The sequence below is a fragment of the Somniosus microcephalus genome, chromosome 27, assembly GCF_052327205.1.
Source record: "Somniosus microcephalus isolate GS21.2 chromosome 27, FLI_Smic_1.0, whole genome shotgun sequence".
Lineage (NCBI taxonomy): Eukaryota > Metazoa > Chordata > Chondrichthyes > Squaliformes > Somniosidae > Somniosus > Somniosus microcephalus.
The window spans coordinates 23064008-23079387 of NC_141013.1; the positions used below are offsets into that span (position 1 = coordinate 23064008).

The 15380-nt window shown below is 42.1% G+C and overlaps 1 protein-coding gene across 3 annotated transcripts in view; it reads left to right on the forward strand.

Moving 5' to 3' along the window:
* LOC147100065 (SHC-transforming protein 1-like) overlaps positions 1-15380 on the forward strand; it is a 91658-nt gene that overhangs the window by 28912 nt on the left and 47366 nt on the right. For all 3 annotated transcript variants that reach the window (XM_085968691.1, XM_085968690.1, XM_085968689.1), the window contains exon 2: positions 11-81. In XM_085968691.1, coding sequence (XP_085824817.1) covers positions 11-81 — 71 coding nt within the window. The remainder of the gene's footprint in view (positions 1-10; positions 82-15380) is intronic.

Consider the following 15380-nt stretch of genomic DNA (forward strand, 5'->3'; position numbering starts at 1 on the left):
CTTGTTTCAGTATATGGGCTGTGTGGAAGTATTGCAGTCCATGAGGTCACTTGATTTCAGTACAAGAACCCAAGTCACAAGGTAAGCGTCAATGGAAACCTGTAATGCTGGAGAAAAGAGATCTGCATTGTTAAAATGTGTAGCTCCACTCTGAATATTGTCGTCTTTTCTTCTTCATTTTTGCATGTGTCATTCGAGTTTCAAAAATGTTCCTGGCCTTTTTATTGGAAGGCATGTAAAGTTGGATTAGATACTGGAAAAATGCTTGTAGTTCTATGTGCAGATTTACTTATTAGGTTGGGACAGTGAGGCGGTCCAGCCTACAGATTTCTGTATGGGCGTTACCGTGCCATTAACAAGCTAATATTATACCAGAATTTGTGTGGCAAGTGATTGTTATTGCAACGATCGGCTCAGAAATGTTGCCCTTTCATTGACGCTGGTAATTTTTTTTTAATGCAAAATTGTAGTACTTGGGCAGCAGATCATGCTGCATGCAGTAAGCAATGTGTAGATACACCACGGCAAATCACTTGCCCTGCGTGTCATAGCACTCGAGCAGCTCACAAAGGGAACTTTTTACACTTTGCTTTCCCCCCCTTCCACAAATGTCTCTGGTGGCATCACTCAGTAGTTCTCTAATTGCTTAGTCAGTAAAAGATCTGCACAGGATGGTGCTGCTCCATATGGTTCAGGAAGATCCCACATTCAGCCCCTTGGCTGAGCTGCTGTCAGTTGGGCTGATGGTATGAGTGTTATAATTGGCCGCACTCGCACGCACGCACGCACTCACGCACTCACCTCGCTCGCCTCACTCTTCTGGTTCCCATGGAATCATAGCACAGCACAAGAGGGAAGGGGAGAAAATTGAGGGCGAACAGCAAGGCCTTCAGTAAAGCTGCTGTTTAAATATTTTTTTTTTAGATAGCTTGGCAATTTTTCAGATGGCAGAAAAATGCAAGCATTCCAGCAACTTCTTAGAATTATTAACTTCACAATATATATAGATCAACAGTAGATCATTCCCACTAGATAAACTCAGGCTTTTAAATACTTTCTCTCCCATTGATTTATAGGATCCTAACAGTTCAGTTTTCCTAACTTGTTCTACTATTCCTATGGTGAAGTTAAAAGCTACCCATCAAAAAAAACAAACAGCTGTATATGTGAAATCTCTCTTCATTCCTTTGATGTTTTATCAATATAATACGCTGTCCAATGATGTCAGAATACGATACAGTTGCCTAAAATGGACTTTCCCCAAACAAAATGTTTCCATGGCAACCAGTGAATTTGCAGACAAATCATAACCATGATGCATATTAAAATACCATGATATTTTTACATTTTGCAAAGATGCTCTTTGCACATAATGCAGTGATAGAAGAACAATATATTTTATGATGTTGAATTTTAGCATTCAGCAATGCATACAAGAGATATTGGTTTATGAATCTAATATTTTCCAACCTGGTCAGACTTTGTTTAAGTTCCACCCAAAGGCTTTGGTTGCATTGGATGTTTTAGCCCTCTCCTCGTTAGATTAGATTGGATTCCTCCCTAACAATCTGCTGCATTGACAGATATCTGTAATGTGCAGAAAAGAGTTTCTGCCCACTTAAAATATAATGGACAGCCCAGACCAGCAGAATTCCATGTTGTATCTAAACTTCCTTCCTGGCACAAAATGAGCGTGGATTTTACCAGCATGTGGCAGGTTTCCCTCCTCCCCCATAACTTAAAATGTGCTTCTCAGGAAAGGGAGTAATTGACTTTGTCTTCGGTGAAAAATCATGTTGCTGGGAGATGTAAAACAAATTAACTGGCTTCCTTAATGTGACAGTGGATCAAACACTAATGTACAGTCACAATAATTCAGTGGAAATTGCATTTGGCCAATTTCCTGCTTAAAATTTTATACAGATCTTGACAGGACCCTGGTCGCTCAGATTTAATTTGTTGCCGAAGGAAGTTGGCAGTTACTGTCTTTGACATTTTTTGCAGTCATGTCATGCCACATTTTTTGACAAAAATATATTTGCTTGTATGACTGTAAAATCACTGTTAAATGTTTCATTTACACTGAAGTAAACTGCTATTGTGCGCACAAGCACAAATGTTGAAACTAGGTCAATTATTATCGGAATCAAACTTTTTGACTGTCATAGAAATATTTCTGGGAGGAAATCTCTCTGGGCTTTGCGAATAGAAGCTGTAAGTTAAACATTGCCACTTAAATCTTTGCATCCGAGGTTTTGCATGAATCTTATGTACAGGATTTAGCGATTAGTGTCAGACCGGACAGAACATCTCTCTCAAAATGTTTCTACGTGGACCAGAAACACAAATCATTAAAAGTGGCAGGGCAAGTTGATATGATGGTTAAAAAAGCATATGGGTTACTTGGGCTTATAAATAGAGGCATAGAATAGAAAAGCAAAGAGATCATACTCAAACTTTATAAATCACTGGTTAGGTCTCAGCTGGAGTTTTGTGGACAATTCTGGGCCCCACACTTCAGGAAAGATGTTGAGGCCTTAGAAAGGGGACAGAGGAGGTTTACCAGGATGTCGCCAGGGAGGAGGGACTTCCGTTAGGAGGAGAGGTTGGAAAATTAGGACTGTTCTCCTTGGAACAGAGAAGGTTAATAGGTGACCTAATAGAGGTTTTCAAGATGATGAGAGGTTTTGATAGTGGATGGAGAAAAACTATTCCCTCTGGCGCATGAGTCAATAACCAGAGGTCATAGATTTAAAATCATTGGCAAAAGATCTAGCGGGGAGAAGAGGAGAAATGTTTTCACTCCGAGAGTTGTCGGGATCTGGAACGCTCTACCTGAAAAGTTAGCTGATTCCATCAATAATTTTAAAAGGGAGTTGGATAGGTACTTGAGGATGAGGAACTTGGGGTTACAGACAAAAAGCAGGGATGTGGGACTATCTAAGCTCTTTCAAAGAGTTAGCACAGGCATGACTGGCCGAATGGACTCCTGTGCTGTACGTTTCTATGAAATGGTCATTACTGTTAGAAATTTGACATGGAGTCTGGGATCGTAATTATTCCAGAGAACATCTGTTTTCAGCATCAAGCACGTGCAGGTCAGGAGTACCTTGAATCAGATGCAGAGTAAAACTCCCTCCTGTCTGCTCCAACCTTATGCCTTCAGTGCAATCTCAGAAGAGTGCTCCTAGTACACCAGCCATCCTCTAGCCTTTTCTGAGTGACATTTGCTATACAGGAAACTTTTTTTTTATCCGACACTGACGGGACTGATGTGGTGCCGGTTCATCAAAAATTCCGGATAACCGAGAGCTATAGTAAAAGATACAGAGAGCTGAGAGCTCCGTATAAAGCAACAAACCCTGTTGCTTAGCAACAGGTGCAGAACAATGGCCACAAGTTCCAAGCGTCTCTGTAGCTTAGCAACAGCTGCAGCCACACCCAATTGCACAGCAACAGATCGAGGAAGGCAAGTAATATGAAGTAAAACTTACCTGAACCTACTCCTGAATTTTGCCGGTTAACTGAGATTTCCGGTTATTTAGGTGCCGGTAAATCGAAAGTTTCCTGTAAATGCCAATTGTTTCAAATCATGGGCAGTTATGTTTGGTGAGCTTACACCAGCTGGAAGCTGAATTGAGACCGAGGCGCATAATTAATGTAATAACACCTTACGGCCTGTGGTAAGGTATCACTCTGGACTGGGTTTAAATCCGGCCCCAGAGGTGGAAAGACCTGGTGCTAACTAGACTAATTAATAATGTTCAAAAAACACCGGTTTTAACAAGCAGATGGCGAATTGTAGCATTTGGTCGATGAAGGGAAGATGTTTCCACTTGCAGGGAGTTCATAAATATACAAAAGTCACTAATATAACCAATAGGGCATTGAGGAGCAACCTCTTTACCCAGAAAGTGGAACTCGTTACCACAAGGAGTAGTTCAAGCGAATAGCATAGATACATTTAAGGGGAAGCTAGATAAGCACATGAAGGAGAAAGGTCACGCTGATGGGATGGGAGGAAGCTCATGTGGAGCATAAACACTGGCACGGACCAGTTGGGCCGAATGGTCTGTTTCTGTGCTGTACAGGCTAGGTCCTTTGGCAGTAATCACCAGAACTTAATTAAGTATTCACGGTGATCTTCCACACGACTGACTGTGCACGAAGAATTTTTAAAATGCCATTTTTTTTTAAAATTTAATTTTCTTTCTATGTCTTGAAGTTGTACAGATTTATTTTTTGAGATGAGGTGAAATCCTATGAATCTCTCTGTACACCGCCTTTATGCACACCTATTAAGGAACTGCAAAAGCCCAAATGATAATTCATAAAATTTGTATGTTTTGTAAAATAACAGGCTGGCAAGTCTGTCAGTTTTAGCGAAAAATCACCAAAACCTGAAAATGAACTTATTTACTAACTTGTTTATTTTTCTGTTTTTTTTAGTCTATATCCCTATTCCCAACGTTGCAAAAATAATCATTATAAATTTAAAGTGCCACTTTTGATCACCAGTCTGTGCTAAGTTAACTAATCTAAGCCAAGGTGGTGGTAGGGTCAGCTTAATCAAGCACAGTACTCCTGGACTAAGGTGGGGGAAAATCAGCCAGGATTCTGGGTCACTATCCATAGATCCTGTCAGGTGAGCATTCGTGGAAAGGCTCTACAATTGTTGTCTAGGACATTTGAATGAGGTATTGGTGGCTGATGGCTCCAGTGAAGCCATACCAGAGCATGAAAAAGTAAGACTTTACGGTCTGTTTAGATATCTTTGTGATTATGGGGAGTGATTTCCTCTTGCGCTAAGTATAGCAAAATTGCAAATGTGTCTTGATAAACATATTTCCAATTTCATTACTGCTAGCACACTAAGGAAATCTTCCTCCTATTCGGTAGAAGTCTAAAATGTTGATCTATTTTTGAAATTGCATTTTTATAATGTGCATTGGAGAATAATATATCTGGTATTCATAAAATAATCTTTCACAAAAGTTTTTTTTTGTTACTATTGAGACAGTGGCCACGATTTTCCCTACCTTGGCGGGTCTGGTGCGGCCGGGGTCGATGGCGGATCGCGACCTCGCTGCTGTCTCCAGCCCACTGTCCAAAGTGATTTTACGTTCATTGGGCTCATTAAGCCCGCCTAGCGTGTTTGCCGGCCAATTAAAGGAAGTGGGTCTGATGACATCACTTGACGCGTCATCAGCCGATTTCCTTAAAGGGACCATGCGCAAATTGATTTGGACAGTTGTGCTGTCAGTGTTCTACAGCATTGAGGTGCTGCAAACGCTGACAAGCACTGCACAGCACCCAGGCTCTCCCATGACTCCCTCCAAATGCTTATGGAGGGAGGTTCTCTTCCCTTCCAGTGGGCGGAAGAGACCTCCCCAGGAGACCAACGCAACCTGGTTGCACATTGCACAGGAGGACACAAGCAGGGAAGTTGTCGGAAGGACCAGGCTGCAGTGGCACAAACCTTTCAATGATCTCAGTAGATCACGAAATGTTACAGCAAAGCCACATACAACCTCATCCTGTCAAACATTGAAATCTTTATTTTCAACACTTTGCGTTCTTGGACAGATTTGTGTGCACCTTTGGAAGTGGCTTAGTGAGTTGCAGTGAGTGGTGAGACATAACGGTACCCCACGCAATGGTGATGTGTGAAAGGAATGACTTGGGCTTTATGGTGTTTGTGTGGGGTGGTGCCAACCTGGCGCATCATGTGGTAGCCAGGGTGTAAAGCGCCAAGTGAAGTAAATCTGGCTATGGTAAATCCCTGGCGTCCCGGGCAGCAATGTAGTCTGGTGCTGATGTCCTGTGCAGCATCAGTTGATTGCGAAGAAGGTTGGTGGTGTTGGGGCTGATTGTGCTGGGATTCTGAGGACCAAGGTGAGAGAGTTTCAAGGGCACCAATGCTGATGTAATAGATGACAGGTGAAGTTGAGATGACAGAAGCGATCTGCCAATGGTGAGAGAGGTTGTTTCAATGAGGGGACACTGGATAGTGAGTTTACTCCAAACACTTGCAACCTGCATAAAGCTTAATCTGTCTTCCAAATGCAGTAAGCAACAGCTTCTGAGCTTGGAAAGTGAGCAGCTGTGAGATGGAAGCTTTTATACCACATTTGCAGCTATCAAGTAATGCGATCATTTATTTCATGATGACGTAACTCCTGACCTCCTTACCTGATGGGCGACCTCGTAAAATGTTATGGTGAGCTCAAAATTCACTTTTTTTAACAGGCTGTTAACACGCTCTTAATCACCTAAATTGCCTCCCCCACCGCTTGATGTCAGGTCTGTTCAGCGCTGACAGACCCAACATCTGGGAAACTAGCGTGGCAGCGGGTTCTCTACCCGCTGTCAAAAAAAATTTTCCCCATCCGACCCGCCATCAAACTGACCCGCTGACAACGCACCCCCCCATGAAAAATTCCCCCCAGTGACTCTCAAAAGTGTTGAAGATGCCTTTTAACTTTTCTGCAGCTTGGTGTAAAGGACTGAAAGGATTAGTTTTACAGCCTTTCATAGCAGGCAAACAATCCAGCACTTCATTACTGTACAATGATTTCATTGGATTAGATATAAGGAAATTACTGGAAACCGTGTCCAGAAAAAAGGGGAAGTCGGCAAAGGGTTTGTTGTGGAGATATGATTTCACAACAGGATTTGACTATAGCCTGTGCAGGCAAACAAAAGGGAGATTGTCTGTCGAATCCAGTGCTGGGCTACACTTGGCTTCAGTTTGAGATTCACATGGGTTCAGCCAGATGTGCTGTCCAATGTGTACTGGACAGGCCTGGGATATTTCCATCGCTATGTACAGTTAGCTAACTGACTAAAGTATATTCCTAAAAATGAAATTCTAGTCACAATGGAGTATGTTGTACGTGCTTCATTTCACGTCATAAAGAAAGACTTGCACTTATATAGCGCCTTTCATGCCCACCGGAAGTCTCCAAGCGTTTTTCGAGTGTAGTCACTGTTGTAATGTGGGAAACGCGGCAGCCAATTTGCACACAGCAAGCTCCCACAAAGAGCAATGTGATAATGACCAGATAATCTATTTTAGTGATGTTGATTGAGAGATAAATATTGGACAGGACACCAGGGATAACTCCCCTGCTCTTCTTCGAAATCATGCCATGGGATCTTTTACGTCCACCTGAGAGGGCAGTTTAACGTCTCATCCGGAAGACGGCACCTCCGACAATGCAGTGCTCCCTCAGCACTGTACTGGAGTGTTATACACTCGAGTCCCTGGAGTGGGACTTGCCTCCGAGTCAGAAGGTTGTGGGTTCAAGTGTGCTGCCCACTTAGCCACAGCTGACACTTGGCAGTATATAGTATCGGCTCATTTGAAGGGAGGGGACATTAGAAAAGAATTATGGAATATGATTAGAGGATGACCTACCTTCAAACCTGTCGTGCATCTAACTGAAGGAAATTCAATTTATATTGATACATGAATACAATTACATCTCATTATAATTAATGGAATAAGTCATTCTTAACCTTTTGAGCTGTTGAAAGTGTAGTCAGAAGAAAAGTACTTGCTATTTAATCCCCACTCTGAATATATCAATAAATTGTATTGTTTTGGCCTGTGGTTTGTATTCAAATCTGCTCCCTCCCTTTCAGTTGAGCCCAATGTGTTCACTGTGACTTCTGGCTCCCTAATCCTCGTGTGTATTGTGAGTCACCGTTTAAGTGGTTGTCACACCTGAAAAGTGCCCATATGCCAAAAAAGCTCATGAATGGTGGAAATACCATTGTCTAAGTTAATGATACTGATTAGTTTGCACTTTGTTAATGGGGACATTTAAATTAGTTTGCATTTTGTTAATAGTTATTTAATAGCCGTTTCCATTCACTTCCAATCAACAATGAGCTAGCCTGGAACCAGCAACTATCACACAATGAACCAACTGAATCACTCAAATAATTTCTTCACCTTGTGTTTTCAAGTCATTTCCAAATAGTTGCCGAGATCAGCAAATATAGCTAAAGGTAATGGGCCTGAATTTCTGCGGGGGATTCTCCCAATCTCCTGCCATAACTTCAGCCAGAAATTGGCTAAACCCCCCTGAGGAATGGCATGAATGGCTATTTACCCCTTTTTCCAGGGGTTTCACCAATCTCCCTCTGACCTTACAGTGGGGTTTTTGGGACAAACCCCACAAAAATTCAGGGCCAACATTTTATAACATTGGAAACTTTTTTTTTTTAAATTGCATAATTCTGGGGGGAAAAAAACTAAAGTTACCCAAAAAATTAGTTATTTACTACTATAAATGTTCCCTGCACTGGATTAACCTATTTCTCTGGGGGATGTCGGGTTTGAGTCTGCAGAATTGGAAATATCACTGGGACCTTGGATGTTGTAGATTTCCAGCTTCCATTGGTAGATTCTAAGTGTATGAGAGAAAAGGACACCTTGCTCCTGTCGAACTACATTACCCAGGATGCCCCATGGCACCCAGGCAAGAACATTAACAAATAACAACTGTGTGGCACAAGACATATCAAAAATGAAGGGATTCAATTATTTCAGTTTATATTTGGTGGCCGTGCCTTCTGTTGCCTGGGCCCTAAGCTCTGGAATTCCCTGCCTAAACCTCTCTGCCTCACTACCTCTCTTTCCTCCTTTAAGACGCTCCTTAACCTACCCCTCTGACCAAGCTTTTGGTCACCTGCCCTAATTTATCCTTATGTGGATTGGTGTCAAATTTGTTGTCTTAAAATACCCCTGTGCAGCCCCTTGGGGCGTTTTACTACGTTAAAGGTGCTATATAAATACAAGTTGTTGTTATATAGTTTGCGTGGTCAAATAAAGATTCTAAACTAATGGTGTTTTGGTAGCAGTGCTTTGTGTTACTGAAGGGGGGAATTGATGTTTTGAGCAGGGGCTAGAAGGAAATGTTTGAGAGACTTTTTTGCTGAACTTTGACTGACTGCAGTTGGAATGTCTGTCGGGCACAGAGCATCGTAAAAAGATTCAACAGTAGGAAAAGCCTTCCTGGTGCAGGGCTACTAACCACAGCTGACTGAGGAGAAATATTACCTTTTTTTAAATAATCCTACAACTAACCAAGGAAAAGAAGGAAGACATTGGGAGTGGAGGTGGTGGGGGGAGTGGAGGTGGTGGTGGTGGGGGGGGCGGTGGGGGGAGGCGAGAGAAGGGAAGAGGGAAACCAGCTAATTGCATCTTAAGCAAATGATAAAAGCCCACCTTGAGAACTGGAGCAGAAAAAGGTTATACCTGTAATGAGAATATGAGGTACATGTGGGAATGTGTGCTGGCCTCTTGAGAGTTTCTGTGAAGTGGTAGGAAAACATTATATACATGAGTCCTGTATCTTTCAATATTAGTAAGGTGTGTAATATTAAATAAAAAACAGAAAATGCTGGAAATACTCAGCTGGTCAGGCAGCATCTGTGAAGAGAGAGAAACAGAGTTAACGTTTCAGGTCGATGACCTTTCGTCACAACTGTTCTGACAGCGGATCATCGACCTGAAATGTTAACTTTGTTTCTCTCTCTACGGATGCTGCCTGACCTGCTGAGTATATCCAGCATTTTCTGTTTTTATTTCAGATTTCCAGTATCTGCAATATTTTGCTTTTGTGTAAGGTGTGTAATATTGTTGCTTTGTGTCACTCGTGATGTACTGCATCTAATTCTGCCCACTTGAGGATCCCTGATTATAATCGCTCAACCATTGGCGGCTGTGCCTTCTGTTGCCTAGGCCCTAAGCTCTGGAATTCCCTCCCTAAACCTCTCCGCCTCACTACCTCTCTTTCCTCTTTTAAGACGCTGCTTAAAACCTACACCTGCCCTAATATATCCTTATGTGGCTTGGTGTCAAATTTTTTGTCTTAAAATACTCCTATGCAGCACCATGGGACGTTTTACTACGTTAAAGGCGCTATATTAATACAAGTTGTTGTTGCTTAATTGCATTTGCTGTATATCGACAATGGGCAAACCACTGTAGTACTTGAGCTACAGTAGAACCGAGGTTAACAGCAGAAACCATGCTCCGGGTGCAGAACCACCCTCCCCGAACAATGCCAAAAGGAGATTTAATGCTAATGTATAATGGTGTCTCTCCTGTGGCATTGCTTGCATAAGAATTTTTTTTAAACCAAGTACATCCATCCTAAATAGATAAACCAGGACCCCTCAAAGCCCCTACTTATTTAAATAAATAAGTCTGTGCCCCTCATCCACCCCAGTTACAAGCTAGAAAAAGATAAATGAGGAATGCCACTGGGTCCGTTATTACCCATCTGTCCTCCATCACAGCATCCAGTTGTTAATTGATTCCAAGTTTTTGTCTCAACTACCCAAGCCATAAAGTCAATCCCACATGTTGAACACTTTTTGCATGAAGAATTTTCTGATATCGGTCCTAAATTCACCTTTTGCATGTTTGAACTAATGCACATGAACCAATTAATGGTTTAAATTTAAGTAGCATTCATACTTTATCTTTTCTATACCGTTTACTGTCTTCTAACTCTGAGTTTCCTGCTCAGTCACATCACTTCAAGGCTGATGAGCCCAAGCTTCTCCAATTTTTCCTGTTAACTTGGTCTCATGACTCCTTGAATGTTTCCTTTGTGCCTCAGTGACTGGAACTGGACAAAGTACTCGAGATGTGGTCTGAATAGAATACTGCACAGTTTAAGCATGACTTCCTTTTAACTTTTACTCTGTTGTATGGTTTTTCTATGCTAGTGAGAGGATTTGAGTACAGGAACAAGGATGTCTTGCTGCAGTTGTACAGGGCCTTGGTGAGACCACACCTTGAGTATTGTGTGCAGTTTTGGTCGCCTTATCTGAGGAAGGGTGTTCTTGCCATGGAGGGAGTGCAGCGAAGATTCACCAGACTGATACCTGGGATGGCAGGAATGACGTACGAGGAGAGATTGGGTTGATTGGGCTTGTACTCGCTGGAGTTTAGAAGAATGAGAGGGGATCTCATTGAAACTTATAAAATTCTAACAGGACTAGACAGACTAGATGCAGGAAGGATGTTCCCGATGGCGGGGGAGTCCAGAACCAGGGGTCACAGTCTAAGGATAAGGGGTAAGCCATTTAGGACAGAGATGAGGAGGAATTTCTTCACCCAGAGAGTGGTGAACCTGTGGAATTCTCTACCACAGAAGGCAGTTGAGGCCAATTCATTAAATATATTCAAGAAGGAGTTGGATCTATTTCTTAAGGCTAAAGGGATCAAGGGATATGGGGAGAAGGCAGGGACAGGGTACTGAATTTGGATGATCAGCCATGGTCTCATTGAATGGCGGAGCAGGCTCGAGGGGCCGAATGTATTACTCCTGCTCCTATCTTCTATGTTTCTATGTAAGCATTCTGCATGTCTTATTGGTTGCTGTCCCATAGTAATTGGGCATAGCTACCAAGTTGATTAATACCCCATGATCTCTTTAACTTCACTCTTGGCTATTTTGATACATAAGAACATAAGACGTAGGAGCAGGAGTAGATCATTTGGCCCCTCGAGCCCGCTCCGCCATTCAATAAGATCATGGCTGATCTGATCTTGGCCTCAACTCCACTTCCCTGCCCGCTCCCCATAACCCTCGACTCCCTTACCTTTCAAAAATCTGTCTATCTCCACCTTAAATATATTCAATGACCCAGCCTCAAGTTCTCTGGGGAAGAGAATTCCAAAGATTCACAACCTTGAGAGAAGAAATTCCTCATTTCCGTTTTAAATGGGTGCCCACTTATTCTGAAATTATGCCCCCTAGTTCTAGATTCCCCCACGAGGGGAAACATCCTTTCTGCATCTACCCTGTCAAGCCCCTTCAGAATCTTGTATGTTTCAATAAGATCCCCTCTCATTCATTCTTCTAAACTCCAGTGAGTATAGGCCCAACCTGCTCAACCTTTCTTCATAAGACAACCCCTTCATCTCCGGAATCAACCTCCTGAACCTTCCCTGAACTGCCGCCAATGCAAGTATATCCTTCCTTAAATAAGGAGACCAAAACTGTACATGGTACTCCAGGTGTGGTCTCACCAATGCCCTGTACAGTTGTAACAGGACTTCCCTACTTTTATACTCCATTCCCTTTGCAATAAAGGCCAACGTTTTATTTGCCTTCCTATTACTTGCTGTACCTGCATGCTAACTTTGTGATTCATGTACAAGGACCCCCAGATCCCTCTGTACCTCAACATTTTGTAATCTCTCCCCATTTAAATAATTTGCTTTTTTATTTTTCCTACCAAAGTGGATAACCTCGCATTTTCCCACATTATACTCCATTTGCCAGATTTTTGCCCACTCACTTAGCCTATCTATATCCCTTTGGAGATTCTTTGCGTCCTCCACACAATTTGCTTTTCCCACCTAATAAGAAGCGGGAGTAGGCCAATCGGCCCCTCGAGCCTGCTCCACCATTCAATAAGATCATGGCTGATCTGATCTTGGCCCCAACACCACTTTCCCGCTCTCTCCCCATACCCCTTGACGTTGTCTGTCAGTCTCCACCTTGAATATATTCAATGACTCGCCTCCACAGCTCTCTGGGGTAGAGAATTCCAAAGATTCACGACCCTCTGAGAAGAAATTCCTCCTCATCTCCATCTTAAATGGGCGACCCCTTATTCTGAGACTATGCCCCCTAGTTCTAGATACCCCCACGAGGGGAAACATCCTCTCAGCATCCACCCTGTCAATCCCCCTTTGTATCATCAGCAAATTTGGCTACATTACGCTGGGTCCCTTCATCCAAGTTATTAATATAGATTGTAAATAGTTGAGGCCCCAGCACTGATCCCTGCGGCACCCCGCTAGTTACAGTTTGCCAACCTGAAAATGACTCATTTATCCCGACTCTCTGTTTTCTGTTAGTTAGCCAATCCTCTATCCATGCTAATAAATTACCCCCAACCCCATGAGCTCTTATCTTGTGCAGTAACCTTTTATGTGGTACCATTCATAATGTAGGCATGTCTTCCATTTTTCCTTCCTATGTTCAATAATTTACCCTCGTCTATTACATTTTATCTGCCATTGTTTCATTTGGGTGCATATTTTATCTAACTCATTTTGTAGGTCCAAATTTGCCCCCTCAAATTGAACTAGCTTCCCCTTAGCGCTGTATGTACTGCTTACAAGCAAAACTGAAATAAATAAATGAGTCATTTACCCTTAGCTCTGTGGTAGCACTGTTGGCTCGGAGTCAGAAGGTTATGGGTACAAGCCCCACGCCAGAGACTTGAGTATCTAATCAATGCTGACATTTCAGTGAAGTATTAAAGGAGCGATGCACTATTGCTGTCTTTCGGATGAGACATTAAACGCAGGCCCTATCTGTCATCTCGGTGGATGTAAAATATCTCGAGGCACTTTTTGAAGAAGAGCAAATTTTCCTGGTGTCCTGGCCAATATTAATCCCTCAACCGACATCACTAAACTGGTTGGCTGGTCCTTTTACCTCGTCGTTGTTTGAGGGACCTCGCTGTGTGCAAAATGGCTATTGCCTTTCCCTACATTACAACTGTGACTGCCTCTCAAAATACTTCATTAGTTGTGAAGTGCTTTGGGACATCGTGAAGTCATGAAAAGCATTACATAAATGTGGGTTCTTTCTTTGCCAACTCCTACCTCTTTAAATATAATTCAAAATTTTTAAAATGAGCATCAGATACATGCATGATAGTATAGAAATATATTAGAAATATATTATGTAATTATAATTGGGAATATATCTCATTGTATAATTTTAATACATATGAATGTAAATATGCCAAATTATATATTTGTATGCAATTACATTAAATTATAAATATTTTATTAAATGTGAATATATATATTAGCTTATCCAAATGATTTATAATGTATCCAAATGATTTATAATGTATCCAAATTATATATAATCCAATTACTTAATACAATTTTAAAAGTTGCCACTTTAAATTTATTTTTCCTTCATCACAATATAATTTGTACTATTTTTTACACGTTAAGGCGGAGAAATTCGGTATCGCCCCGTTTCGGGCGCAATTATCGGCCGGGCGCAAAATTATCGCCTCCGACTGCAAACTTGGCTTCTATCACCGCTGAAGGTGATTTGGGCGCTAAATCAGGCGCTACACCCCTCATTCAAGGCGCTAACACTGAGGAGCAAGGCACTATCTCGGAGCGCTGGTGAAGCTCATGTAATGTCAGTTAGCAATGGAACACAGACACACTGGCGCCATCCAGTTCTTAAAGGGGAGGGTCGATCTTGCTCTCTAGCCACACCCTGCTCATTGCAGCCTTGAATCTCGGCCTGGAGAGACCTGTACATCAATTCTGCTGGAAAGAACAATGGAGAGGCCCAGGGAAAGAGCTGAGTGCAGCCCCCATAGTCTCTTCTAAAGCGATGCAAGGAAGGTCAAATCAAAATGAACCGGCAAAGTGCTGTTCCGTACCCAAAACTCCTTCACTCGGCATTGAATCTCACCAGAAGTCTCTCTCTCTTAGGGCGCTAATCAGCCGAATTCCACCCCCCCCCCCCCCCCCCCCCCCCCCCCCCGAGTGTTTTTAAATTGTGCCTTTTCTGTCTTTCTAAAGACAGTTCTGCTCAATCATATTTCGCTGCTCAGCAATTATATGAATTCAGCATTTGTTTTTTTTGTAAAAGCAGCCCATTCTCTAGTGTATGGAGTGAGGTTTTACACAAGCGAACCTTTACATCCAGTCTTTTAAATAGAGCCTTTGATCCTCCTCGGTGTACTGACTTATGTTTTTAAATATAGTGATTGCTTTGTCTTTGTGGTGAATTTTTATATGTGATTTTTAAAAAAAAATAATAAAAATCCGAGCATGTCATTTATATTTTACACCATATTTTCCACATGGACATCCTAGGAGGCTGATTCCATTTTCAATACATTTCCAGGCTAACGGAACAAATGCATTACTGAATCCGATCACTGGAAGTGTGCCAATGCCTCTTGTTACATGATTTGCACAAATTAAAGCAGATATTTCCAATCGTTATCTAATTTTTCTCTGTGAGCAATGCCAATACTACAATGCCCAGACTGGGTCACCTCACTCTGCTGAGTAATGTAAGAAAAGCTCATGGACACAGAAACCTCATTGTGCCATCTCTTGTTATACAATCTCCACAAATAAGTAGCGAGAGGTTCTTAACAATATGTTTAAAAAAAAAACCACAAGCCAAATGATAAGCATAAGTACAATATGTAACAAATAGGTTAGTTCTTTAAAATAATTGACCCACCAGTTCTTCCAGTGACTTTGGGAGTTCTTGGTTGGACCTGGAGCCTGGGACCACTTAAGACCGGCTTCAGGGCTGGGAGCATGTTCATGTGACCTGGGAGCT